Genomic DNA, 12,388 nt, shown 5'->3' with positions numbered 1-12,388 from the left:
AACAACGCATGTTTGCCTTTATCAGGGCCTCTGACTGCTGTGGGTATCTCGCCCTCTAATCCATCTTCCCTGGAGTGTATTTGAACATTCCAGTCCTCTGAGGAGCTCTCAGGTAGCTGAAACTCAGCAAGCGAATCTGCAGCTGCTGGGGACTTTGAGTGCTCCCTGGGGATGCGGGCGGCCCCGTGCAGTGTGGCATTCCCGGACGGATACCGCGCACGGCAGGAGCGGAGCGCCCGGCGAGCGGCCGCCCCGGCCCGGGAGCCCTTCAGCCCCTTAGAGGGAGGGGAGAGGCCGGCCACGGGCTGCTGCAGCTCGCAGGGCTGCGCAGGGGCTGCCGCCGGGGCAGCGCGGGCGTTGTGGCTCGTGCTCCTGCGAGTGGCTGTCCCCTGCCTGTCCCCCTCCTGTCCCTCCGGGCTGTCCCCCTCGCCGTCCCCCATTCCCGCACGGCCGCTCCCAACGCGCCCGCGGCACGTGCACGCCGGGTCAACGCGAGCCCCCCGGGGGCGGGGCCGAGCGGGCGTGGCCACGGGGGCGCGTCTGAGGCCTCGCGGCCGGCGGTGCGTACGCGCGTGCGCGTGGGGAAGGCGCGGGGAGGGGAGGGCGGAGACGCGGGCCGGGGAGGGCGCGGCGGCGGCCGCGTGACGAGCCCCGCGCCCATTGGGGGAGCGGCCGTCACGCGGCGCCGCGGCGGCAGGCGATTGGGCGGCGGCGGGGCGGGGCCCGGGCTCCCTCCGGCGGGCGCTCGCGCGAGGCCTGTGCTCGCCGCGTGCAGGAGGCGGCGGGGCGGTCGCGCGGCCGTGGGGGCGGGCGGGGCCGCGCGCGGCCGGGGCGGGGGCGGAGGCGCTGAGCCCGCCCCGCGCTCCGACCCGCCCTGCGCCCGCCTCCCCTCCCCCGGCCCAGCCCGGAGCCGCGCAGCCGGGGCCCGGCGGGGGAGCTCCGAGCTCCATGGGCAACACCGTCACCTGCTGCGTATCCCCGGACGCCAGCCCCAAGCTCAGCCGGGCTCGCGGCGGCGGCGGCGGGGCAGCGCCGGGGCCCGATCGCTGGGCGGACGCGTACCAGGCGGCGGCAGCGGGCGGCGGCGGCGGCGGCGGCTCGGGGTCGGCGGAGGCCGAGTCGGGGGACTCGGATCCCAGCGGCGGCGGCGGCCCCCACCTCCAGCACATCAGCGACCGGGAGTTCCCGGATGGTGAGCGGCGGGCGGGCGAGGAGCGCCGGGCACCGCATCCCTGTGCCCTCGGTGCCCCCGCTCCGCGCGGGCGGGCACCCGGGGGGCACCGGCGGCCCGAGGCGCGGCCCCTTTGTCCGGCGGCGGGGGCAGCGCGGTCCCGCCGGCCCCGCGGGGCTCGGCCCGCGCCGCGCCCCAGCCAAAGTTCCCCGCGGCTGTCACGGCGCCGGCACTGCCCCGGCGGGTCCGGCTGCGGGCCGGGACCTCCGCCCGCGGGACGAGCCTGGGGCCGCTCGGCGAGTCCCCGCCCGGGCCGGGAGCGCCTCCCCTGCCGGGCAGCGCCCGGCCCTGCCCGGATCCCGCAGAGGGGGTCGGGGAACAAGAGGAGAACGTGGCAGAGCCCCCGTGTGCTCCTGGCTGAGGCGGAGAAGTCTTGCTGCTCCTTTCTCCCTAACTATGGAGTCGTGACTCGGCCGTAGTGTTCGGGCAGATGGTAAAAGCTGCTGCATTTCCAGTCTCTGTTGAACAGGAGGAAGGAAGAGGGTGTGTGGGGAGTAAGGGAATTAAGAATTACAAAGATTGTGTGCATATGACATCACCGTGCTGGACGTGAGTAATTTATACTCTGGCTGTGCGGGGTTGTAACTGTGGACTCATGACACCGGCGCTCCTTGTCGCTTAGCTCTCGGTGTTCCCAATTTGCTTTCCTTGGACTCATGGGAAGGTACGTGTGTGCGGCTCAGATGGCTCGCAGTGACACCCGGAGCGCTGGTACCTCACAGAGCCGCTCTGTGGGCATCTCCTGCCTGCCCCGGAGAGCCGCAGGGCCGTGCTGCCCGAGGGGCTCTCCACACGTGTAACAGGTTCGGGGTGCTCCTGCTGCTTCTGCAGCCGCACGGTGCAATCTAGCACCTCATGATATTCAAAACTTAGTTTAATTAACAAACATCTTGCTTTTCCTCTTTGCAATTATAACCACACCTATGCGAAATAGATTCGCTTGGAAAAAGATAGTCTGCCTGACATCTTTAATGTACGGTGCGTACAATAACAATAATCACTGTAATCCGTGCTCTTCTTGAACTTAAAAAAAATTTTGCTGTCAAGACTCATTGCAGAAGAGTGTGAGGAGACCTTCAGAAAGGGAGTTAGTCAACTTGCAGGGTTCTGCACAGCACCATATGGTGCAGCTGTTCCAGAAATGAGATGGAACAGCCAGCCCCTTGGAGCTCCTCTGAGACAGCTGTGCAGTAGTAGAAATTATGTTTGCTGCCCAGGAGAAATAAACCTTTATTTTTGCAGGAAGATTATTACAGAACTCTCTCAACTCATTAGGGGAGGAGGAGCTAAACTCTCTAAAGATTCTAATAAGCCAAGCAAAAATGCCTAAGCTGAACAAATCTCCTCAGGAATAAGGGTTGTATTTGTTTGAATCTTTAGTACGTGATCATGTCAGCTCTGCTGAGTAACAGATTTAATTGTGAATTCATCCATGTTTCAGGACTGGCCTTGAAGTGGAGATGTATTAATTTTTTTTTAATTTGCAAGCCTGAATAAGAGTGTATTGTCCAAGAATAAGATACTAACTGTCTATCACAAATTTTACTTTTGTGGCTATAGAAACTTGAGTCTTCAGGCAGGAGATAATCCTAGAATTAGAATTGCATAAGTGGTATATGTTTAAGATTATTTTAAAGACCACTTTTACAGTGGTATGTGGTTCACTATTGCCCTCCAAAGTTGATCTGCTGCAAGTGATAGATGATATTTGAAGTTTTCTGATTGATACAACTCTTTAGGTGTGCAGTAAGTATCAAAGTTTGATACCTTTATTAAAATAAAATTCACGATGGTCAATTTTAAAAGTAAAACTTATTGTGTTGATTTTTGAATGTTGCAAAGCATTCCCTGGATAGAATCGAAGAAGTTCAAAATGTAAAGCACTAATTATGAAGTCTGAAATCAAGTGTTATGATCCAGACTTTATGAAGAAGTTAGAAGTGAGACAGCTATTTGTTTAATTTAATACTTTCTATGAAAGAATAAATCTGTAATAGACCAAATAGCTATGCTTATTCCTCTTAAACTGTAGGATGTAAAAGCTGTTGGCATACCCAAACCATGCAGACAGCCTGCATGTTTCTGTGCTCTTGACTACTAGAAAGTATTGTTTTCATTTGGGGGATAAAATGTATTTCTGTAGTTGATTATTGCATAACATCATAGGCTAAGATGCAAACCTAGTCTATAACGGGAGGCTGAGGAACCTATTGACTGCCCTTGTCTTGAATCCTTTGGCAGGGAGAAAAGAGAAAGCTGCAAGGAATAAAAGTCAAGATCATTTTGGCTATTTTTGTTCCATGCTGCTCAGTTCTAGGAGTTTCTAAGTAAACAGCTAAATATATCAGAAAGCTAGCATCCCAATGGGATGGAGATGCTTCATTCCTTAAGTTTCTACCTCTATGTTGTTTGTTGTTCTAAAGTCTGTCTTAAGTACTTTTGCACTTGCTTTGCTAAAATTGAATGTTTTGGTTGTATCAGGAATGCAGAAGTTACCATCTGAGCTTTGGCCTTTTTGTTTTGTGTTGTTTCATAGCTTTGTGTTGCTCTTCCATAGCAAGTGGAATGTCTTCCTCACAGGTCTGTGCTCTTAGTGAGGATTATTCTGTAGCTTCCCCAGCACTCTGTCCTTAACAGGCACTACTTTCCAGTCAGCACTGCTTGGATTGTCTGTATCAGATCAGAAGGAAACAAGAAAATTCTCACTTTCTTAAAATGGACAAACTACAATGTGGTATTTATGTATGACAAAAAAGCAGTGGTAGGTGGAATGGAGGTAAAACACACAGTAAAACTGAAAGCCTCATGTTTCAGCAAAGGTTAATTCAAACAGGAAAGGTTTGTCAGATCCTCTACTAAGAGAATTTAAAGCATGACCTTGTATTTTATGGCTCTCAAGATCCTGAGCCATAACCTATTCGGTGCATGCTTTCTCCAAACAAGAAATAAGCCTGTATTTGTGGCTTGATATGCTAAGGCAAGTTGGATTAAGTAAACAGGGAATAAACATAACTTTGAAAACAGAAGTTTCTTCCAACTAGTTTCATGCCTACTGCTAATATTAAATATCAAAGTCTACCACGAATCTAAAGCAGCTAGCTGACTTTTCAGCTGAGCATTAAGTGTTCCTTAAATGAACAGTTCAACACAGTTTGCATTGACCAGAAAGGCTTTCCTATCTAGTTTTAGTAATGGTAGCTCTTTCATCTTAGTGTGCCTTTTAGTGGGCTGTGGTGATTGGTTTGGTGTTTGCTTGGTTGTTTGGGTTTGTTTGGTTGTTTGGGTTTTCCCCTCCAAATGAGTGTCTGCTAATCTTTATTTTGGGCTTCTTTTTTTGTTTTTCTTGAGATTTTTTTCTTGTTATGTAGGGGAAGAGTTTCTTACGGCTGACACTTTCTTGCTAGATCCCTATGTTTAAACATATATCTACTACTTCAAAAATTCTTTGATCCTTGGACAAAACTAGAACGAGACCTTGCTTGGCAGATGTTTCTCACTTGTACTTGAAATCATCTCCCTGCCGTGCTGCTGTTCACTGAGTTTGAGCAGAGGTTTGCTTAAGTGCCTTGAACCAAGGGGAAGAGTGCTGCCCTACTGAAGTGGTGGGACAAAGTGACCTGGTACCCTCACCTGAATAATTGAGGGATGGAGGATGACAAGACAGTCATTCTCCATTCCCATTTTCTGGGAAAGGACAGTCAAGGATGAGAGGGAACAGCAGATGGGATCAGGAGAGGAGCTGAGTGGGATGTGATCATCACACACAGGTTAGATGGGAAAGCAAATGGAAGAGGACTTTGAAGAGGGATGTAGCAAGTGAGGTTTACCTGGCCTAGTGCCTTGAGTAACTCTTGAAAGCTTCAGGTTGTCTGCATGCTGAAGTTATTAAACAGTGTTAAAGGTGAACAAATATTTGGATATATTGGTTGTCTGTGATCTGGTTATCTATACCAAGTTGTCTGTAAATCTCCTTGCAGAAGGTCTAAATACTGTTCATTTGTTTCTCTTATATAATTTCATCTTATTTCAGGCATGTGGGTGGAGGTTTTTTCCTGGTGGTTTTTTTTTTTTTTTTTTAGTTTGGGGTTGGTTTGTTGTTGGGGTTTTTTTTAAATCCTAGTTAAAATGTTGGTTAAGTTAAAACATTTTGGTGCAAAGTATCAGCTTTTTAATGCCAGCAGTTTTGTCGCAGGGAAGACTTAACCATTTTATGTTTTTGTACCTCTTTATTTGAAGATCTGTAGCTGCATAGGTTGACAAATACTGTTGTCTGTTTGGACAAACATGAAGCCAGATCTAAAAACCAAATGATGCTCTGGTGCTTTTTCTTAGTATTCCCTCTCCTTTTTTCCTTGTAGTCACCAAGTTTTTCACCTAACTTAGACTCCCTCTTGGTTCTCCCTAGCTGTCAGTATCCCTTTCCAAAAACTGACTAGGCATTCATTACAGAGGTGTTTGTAGCAGTTGCAGATAGTCCAATACTTCATTTTTGTCAAGATCACAGACTTTCTGTAAGCCTGAAACACCTTCCATGTTGTTACCTTAGGAAGCTTGATGCCATGGCCTCTAGAAACAATCTGTGAAGTACCTGTAGTGGAAATCACTGAATCACAAAGTCATCAAGGAGCAGCAATGAAATTTACCTATAGAATTGGGAATTTGAAATAAAATAATTCCTTGCTGCAGCATAATATTTGTATTTCTGTTTTTATGCTTGGATACTGCTGGCAACTAAGGAATCCTCTATCCTGTTTTTCTCTTCAGTAAGTCTTGGAGACTTTTGCGGCAAGCAAATAAACCTTAGGTTTTTAAGAATAGTTGGTATAGAACACGTGTACATGAAGCTCATGCGGAGGGAGACTGATTTGTGTTTCTGGTGTGTTTTTCAGCCTTTCAGCATAACAGGTATTGAAAGGAAATATATAATCAGAGGGGTTTGATGAGGCTTGCAGAACTAAGGAAACTGAAGTAATTTTAATCTGAACGTTTTTCTTTTTCTTTTTTTTTTTTAACTGATTCTGTGTGACTTACCTCTAGCATCCATATCCTCTGCTGGTTTTCTTTAGGAGATTTGCTGCTTTCCCTCCTACCTGCAGGGTAGATGTTGTAGAACTACAGAAGTTCAGTGGCTAGAAGTATGTGTTCTCTCAAGTGTGATCATTGTGGTGAGGTCATACCAAAAAGCTGACGAACAGGGAATGAACTCTTGCACAGCCAACAAAACACAAAACCCTACTCCTCCCAGATTCATATTGCACATTAAATTACATTTCTAGCCGTGCTTCTTCCACATACAGGGAGAAGGAAGAAGTTACTGTGGGAGGCAGGAGGGAAATTCTACCAAACATGAAGAACCCAGACCTTGCATCTGTCTATCCTTGCCAGCAAGTTTATGTTGAGATTTTTAAACCTATCTGGGTTTTTTTTTCATTACATCTAGAGTTTGAATGTGCACTTTTATTTCACTCACTGGAAAAATAATGTTTTCAGAAGAAAACTCTGAATGTTTTGATTTCAAGAGATAAGTGAGGATGGTACTGACTTAAAAAAACTTGGTGCTATGTATTTAAATCCATAGTAAAGCCAGGTGAATAAAATTGAAGATCTTCCTTGCAGGTGATGTGAATATCAGGATTACCTTGACAGTTTACACAAAAATCCCCCTAACAGCCAAGCAGCATTCTATACTGTTTGACGAGCTGTGTGTGCATAGCACAGCTTTGCTTCTGTTTGGGGTTCTGGAAAGATCTCAAATCATTGCAGTAATCAAACATTGTTGATTTTTTTCCAGTTTAGTGAAAACTAACACTGGCTTGTTATGAAATGTGTCAGTCAGGCTCAGATAATAAACTCCTGAATGCCAGTATATTTCAAAGACTAAAACAAGTTTTTCTCTAAAGCTCTTGGACATGTTTTGTTATGTGGGTAGTTATTTACAGAACAAACTGCAGGTAAGGTCCGGGCTTCATTTGAAGTTTGCAAATATGGGCAATTGGGAGAGGTGAAAAATGTACCACGTGCCAGTCCTTCAGGTGGCATGTGACGCCAGCAAACCCTGCAGTGTGCCTTGCTTTGGTCACCTGCAGACACAACCTGAGACTGGAATTTCTGGTGCTCACGTGTTCTGCTTTCTGAACCATGGCTTGGAAGCGAGGCAGAGAACATGTGAGAGTGTTATGGGAAGGCTTTCCTTATGCCTGCTGTTTTCAGCATGGATCTAAGAGTCTAAAATTTGGTTGCTCTTTAATGTATACCAAAATTTGGTTTGGTATGGTATGGTTTGGTGGTTTGGGATTGTTTTTGTTTTTTGGTTTGGTTTGGTTTTGTTTTTTTGGGGGTTGGTTTTTTGGTTTGGTTTGGTTTTGGGTTTTTTTTTTTTTTTGTTTTGGCTTATCAGTTAGAAAATTAGAGCTGTGGACTTTGACTTTAACCTCTGGTGATAGAGAATTGTGTTATGTGTGAAGGTCGGTGTGGGGAATAAAAAGTGACAGCACAGAACTAATTCTTTCTCTTTGTCCTTTAAATGGTCCTAAATTAAATGCAGTACAGGAACACATCCCTAACAAAACATTAATTACTTCCACAATCTAGCTTATGAGCTACTGTTTTCCTTCTAGTTCAAAGATAAAATCTTAGGGGCATCTTGTTTACCACTGTTTTAACTTGTCCTGCTTTTGCTGTGGAATTTGGGGCACTCCTGATACCCTGCCTTGGCTAAAATCTGTAGCAGTGCTTTATAACCCTGGCAGGTACATCAGGAAATGTGTGGAAGCCTCCTGGCTCCGTTTGGTCCCAGAAAGGGAGGGTGGGTGTTGTGTTGTGTTGTGTGGAACATGTCTCAGCCGTGTTTCCCCAGCAGGGTCTGTGAACCGAGTGCAATAGGAACATGTTGGGATGCCCTGGGGAGGCTGTACAGACTGGTGTGCATACTCCTGCACTTTGAGACATGAAAGAACACATATTAATATGGTATTAGGTTTTTTTTGGTCCAGATAAATTTACAGATTATTTAAACCCTAGGTAGTCTCCGTCCAGTGTTTAATATTTATCTGCATTTTTGCTTTCTAAAGTCTTCTGATTTTAATAGCAAATTTGAAATGTTTACTCTGTCAGTTTCTCCATTCCAGCTCTGGAGTGTGGTGTAAAAGAGCAAATAATTCCTTCCTAATTAAGAGTTTGTTTGTATTGTATATTGAAGTGATTTCTGCATCCTTCCAAAACAGCAGTGTGTACTTAGATATGTGCTGGGTATTGGTGATGATATTACTGCTTCTGTAGTAGTGCCATAAAAATTAACTGACATCTATTAAATAGCTATAAAATGTCCTTCTGTGTCTATTGTGTAAAGTCACAATATTTAGAAATAATCTTTTAACAATCTTTCAACAGGGAGAGTTGCAAATAGAAAGCAGGCTATGCGTGCTGGCCTCTCTGGTGCATTTGGAGTGGCTGGGACAAATAAACAAAGCAGGTTAAATGTAGAAACCAGAGCTGTAACTTTTTCCTAAAAGGTTCTGGGAAAAAACAATGGAGTAACATAATTTGAAGGGGAAATAATTTTGTATAAAATTATTGTTAGGAATAACAGACTTTCTGAAATGGATTGGCAGATTTGCTCATCTAATTTGTTTTATTTTTTACATCTTTATTGGCAGTGTTAAGTGGCTTGCATCTTTATAGTATAAGGTAATGAAATATAGGGGGAACTCTAGCATTAGTCACAGCTAGTAAGTCATTGAGGAAGTGACAAAACACAATTTAAAGCAAAGAATTTATGGTATTATTTAATGCTTTAAAGTTGTGCTGTATCAAAATGTTACTGCTGTCTAGCGAAGCAAAGGATGAGGCTAAAACTGTTAAGGGAAATGCAATAGTTTATTGTTCTGGAGTAGTGAAATTGTCAAAGGGCCGCTACTTAGTGTCGTCTTTGACTGTCAGCTTTATTCACGGGATAATACATGTAGCAGGATGCAATGTGTAAAATGTGTTTGTAATAATTAGAAGTCACCCGTGGATGTGTGTAAACCATAGATAAGTAGCTAGCATAATAAATTCCTAAAACCTACACACATTCTTACATGGCATGGATAAAGTCTTCATGTGGATTTTGTGTTATGGAAAGGATGCCAGATGCTGAGCTGGGGCAGAGGATTGCCTTTACAGTTGCTGTGATGTGCCCTGTGGGGACTGTGTGTGCACAGCAGCAGCAGCAGAGGCGGCTGGGATTGTCTGGAGTGCAGGCCAGCTGCAAGGATTCCTCAGAGGGGGAACGGTGGCAGGGGCAGCACGCTCAGGGTCATCTGACCAGCTTGGTAGTACACATGAGTAAATGGCTCTGAGACATGCAGGGAAATAAGGGGGAAGGTTGTTTTTAACACACTGTTCTCGGACAGGTAAAGGGCCCTTGTGAAGCCGCATTATTGTCCTGCTCTCATAGACCTGATTTCTGGTGGGAATCTTCCCTTCTCACGTCTTTATCAGTAAGTGTGAGGGTCTGATAGAAAGTGTTTTGATTTATATTGAGTTAATAGCCTCTAAAACAAAAATGTTCTGGGGCTGTTTTCTTGCTTTTTATATCATCCTTTCATTTCCCTTTCTTGTTTCTGCATGTTTTAATTCCCATTATTCCTGTTTATCCTGTGTCATACGTGCTTTCTTTTTCTGTTAGCTTACTGTGAAGCCTGAGTTTTCTGTCATACAATTTCTGATGCAGCTCCTACTCAGGACTTACCCTTCCCTTCAGGGCTAGTATCTTGGCTTTGGACTCATAAGTGCTGCCAGGAAGAAGTATTAGGAGTTGTGCTTGGTAGTGAGTCAAATTGTTTGCAGACAGATTTATCTCTTCCTCTGCCTTTTCTTTTGCTGTTTCCCATTAAATTTTACCTCTGCTCATGCCCTTATCTGCCTCTTGCCTTATGTTTCCTTCAGCTGTATTGCTGCTGCTTTTTGGTACTTCATGAGCAACATTGGCAGTTCAGGATGAGCAAATAACATGACTGCTTTTTCCATTGCTTAGAAAAAAGCATTGTCCAGGGAAAATGGCACAGGCAGGATGGTTAAAGTTCTCTGGCAGCTTCTAAGGGGAAAGCTGCAGGAAGGTGGTCTGTTAAATGCATCTTTCTTTGCAGTCTCTTGCCAGACCAAAGCAGGTACACTCTGTCTGCTTGGGCCATGTTATCCTGGAATAACAAACCCAGCTACGGTTGGTCTTGATCATTTCTGATGGGATTTCATACTGGGAGCTGTGTGATGTGTCTTGGACTATTAGTACCTGAACTGTGGTTGTATAATCTGTGTTGTGAGTTTAATGTGCTGTGGCTGCTGACACACCTGCCTTCATCCAGCAGAAAGTGTCTGGCAGAGCCAGTATGGAACTGGAGCCAGTGAGGTCTATGATCCTTTCAGTTCTGTTCCTCTCCTTAAATGTGTGGGTCTGCTTGGCTCAGGGGGTTGACTCATGTGGCCTTGTCAATTTTGTGTCACTTGGTGCATGCTGCAGTGCTGTGGATCTTCTTGCCTGGAATGACAAGAGGACATTGCAGAGACATCTTGTCTGGGATGCAAGTTGGTTATGTTCGTTCTTGTGCTTTTAGTCCTAGACCTGATTTCTTGCATGTGAGGGGCATGGATATAGGGACTGGCAGAGCACAATGAGAGGCAGAAGCAATGTAAGAATTGAGCATTAACAAGTCACATGGTTTCAAAGTAAATCAAAACCATAGGGAAGTCAAGATAGTAGTGTATTTTTTTAATGAGGTGAGGGAGGATGGGTGTTATCCTGTATTGTCTCTTCCCTGGGAGAAAAAGCATCTGTCCTGCCTAATGTTTATCAGTGACCTGGAGGAGGTGATGGAGGATGCCCCAATTGCAGATGACAGCCAACAGGCAGTGTGCTGGAGGCTGCTTATTCAGAGGGACCTGGACACTGGGCCAACACCAACCCTATGAAATTCACCAAGGAGAAACACAGAGTCCTGTGTTAGGAGTTACTGACTTCAATGCCCTTTTCCTTCAGTTTTCCTGTGCTTTTTCCTCCCCAGTTTTCCTTGCTGCCTTTCCCTAAATATGGCCCAAGACTTGTACAGTCCTACAAGCTCTTCCCTCCCATTCCATAGTGAGTCTCATAGCCCTGTAGGCATTAGTCCCCAAATGGGAAAGGTGATCTAGGCTCTGTGGACCCTCATTGGAAGTTTTCAAGGTTCAGCTCAGTAAACCCTTGAGCAGCCTCATGTTCTACCAAAAGCTGATTCTGTTTTCAGCAAGAGGTTGAACTGGAGACCTCTGAGAACTGTCCTAACCTGACTTACCCAGTTATTCTAAAAGTTGCTGGTGAACTGTAAATAAGTTCTCAGTCATTTGCTCTGTTTGCATCATAACTTGCTGACAATGATCTGTATTTTAAGTGTGCATATTGCAGTCTTGATTGGCCTGTTGATGATACTTCAGTTACTTCCAGGCTGGCAAAATACTTCCACTTCTGAATCACTGTTTGTGTTGAGTTTGTTAATGCAGTGCTAGCATTAGAAGCTGTATACTGTCTCTTAAATGTGATTTTGTTAAATCAATGTTAGAAACTTGTCAGACTTGTGGACAAGTTTTAAACAAGTTATACTATTTTGTTAAGATGCTACAAGTGGTACTTAAAATGTGGCAATATGGCATGCTATTGCATGCTGGGTTTTTTATTTTTTCAGAGGATCAACTGCTTATTGGAAGTACTCGAGGTATGAGCTGTGAGGCAAATTCCACTCTAGGACTTTTTACATTTTACTGCATGAATAAATTCAGGTATCTGTTCACTGTGTGCTGTGAATGAGCACAGTACGGTGACAATGGAAATACTGGTTTTGTAAATTAACTTTTTAAAACTTTACAAGATGGTTTCCTTTCATGGCTGACTGTGGTCTTTTTGAGAGGAGAGGGGATTCCCTTTTGAACAGTCTTGGTTTGGTGTTCCTGAACAGATGTTGGCTACTTAAACAGTAGAGATCCAGAATTACAGTGGTCCACATCCTGGAGCAGTGCCAGAGCAACAGGGCTGGACTAAGATCAGCAGCGTGGTAAAGCCCAGTGCCTGGAAAACATGGATGTGTGGACAGCAGTGTTGTGCATTCCCAGTGGGAATCTGGAAGGAGGAGTTTTGGGGACCCGTGCACT

At 45.6% G+C, this 12,388-nt stretch overlaps 1 protein-coding gene across 1 annotated transcript in view; it reads left to right on the top strand.

The window, feature by feature from the left end:
- The first annotated feature begins 948 nt into the window (after positions 1-948).
- The window catches only part of CCNYL1 (cyclin Y like 1), a 36,941-nt gene continuing 25,501 nt past the window's right edge, over positions 949-12,388 (top strand). Inside the window, exon 1 of the mRNA XM_054278179.1 lies at positions 949-1,192. Within this exon, the coding sequence (XP_054134154.1) occupies positions 949-1,192 (244 nt within the window). The remainder of the gene's footprint in view (positions 1,193-12,388) is intronic.

Source organism: Melozone crissalis, unplaced genomic scaffold (genome assembly GCF_028551555.1).
Source record: "Melozone crissalis strain CALT ecotype California unplaced genomic scaffold, PUWL_Pcris_2 ptg000023l_1, whole genome shotgun sequence".
Taxonomy (NCBI): domain Eukaryota; kingdom Metazoa; phylum Chordata; class Aves; order Passeriformes; family Passerellidae; genus Melozone; species Melozone crissalis.
The sequence above is the reverse complement of the archived record's forward strand: the minus strand, read 5'-3'. Positions and strand labels throughout refer to the sequence as shown.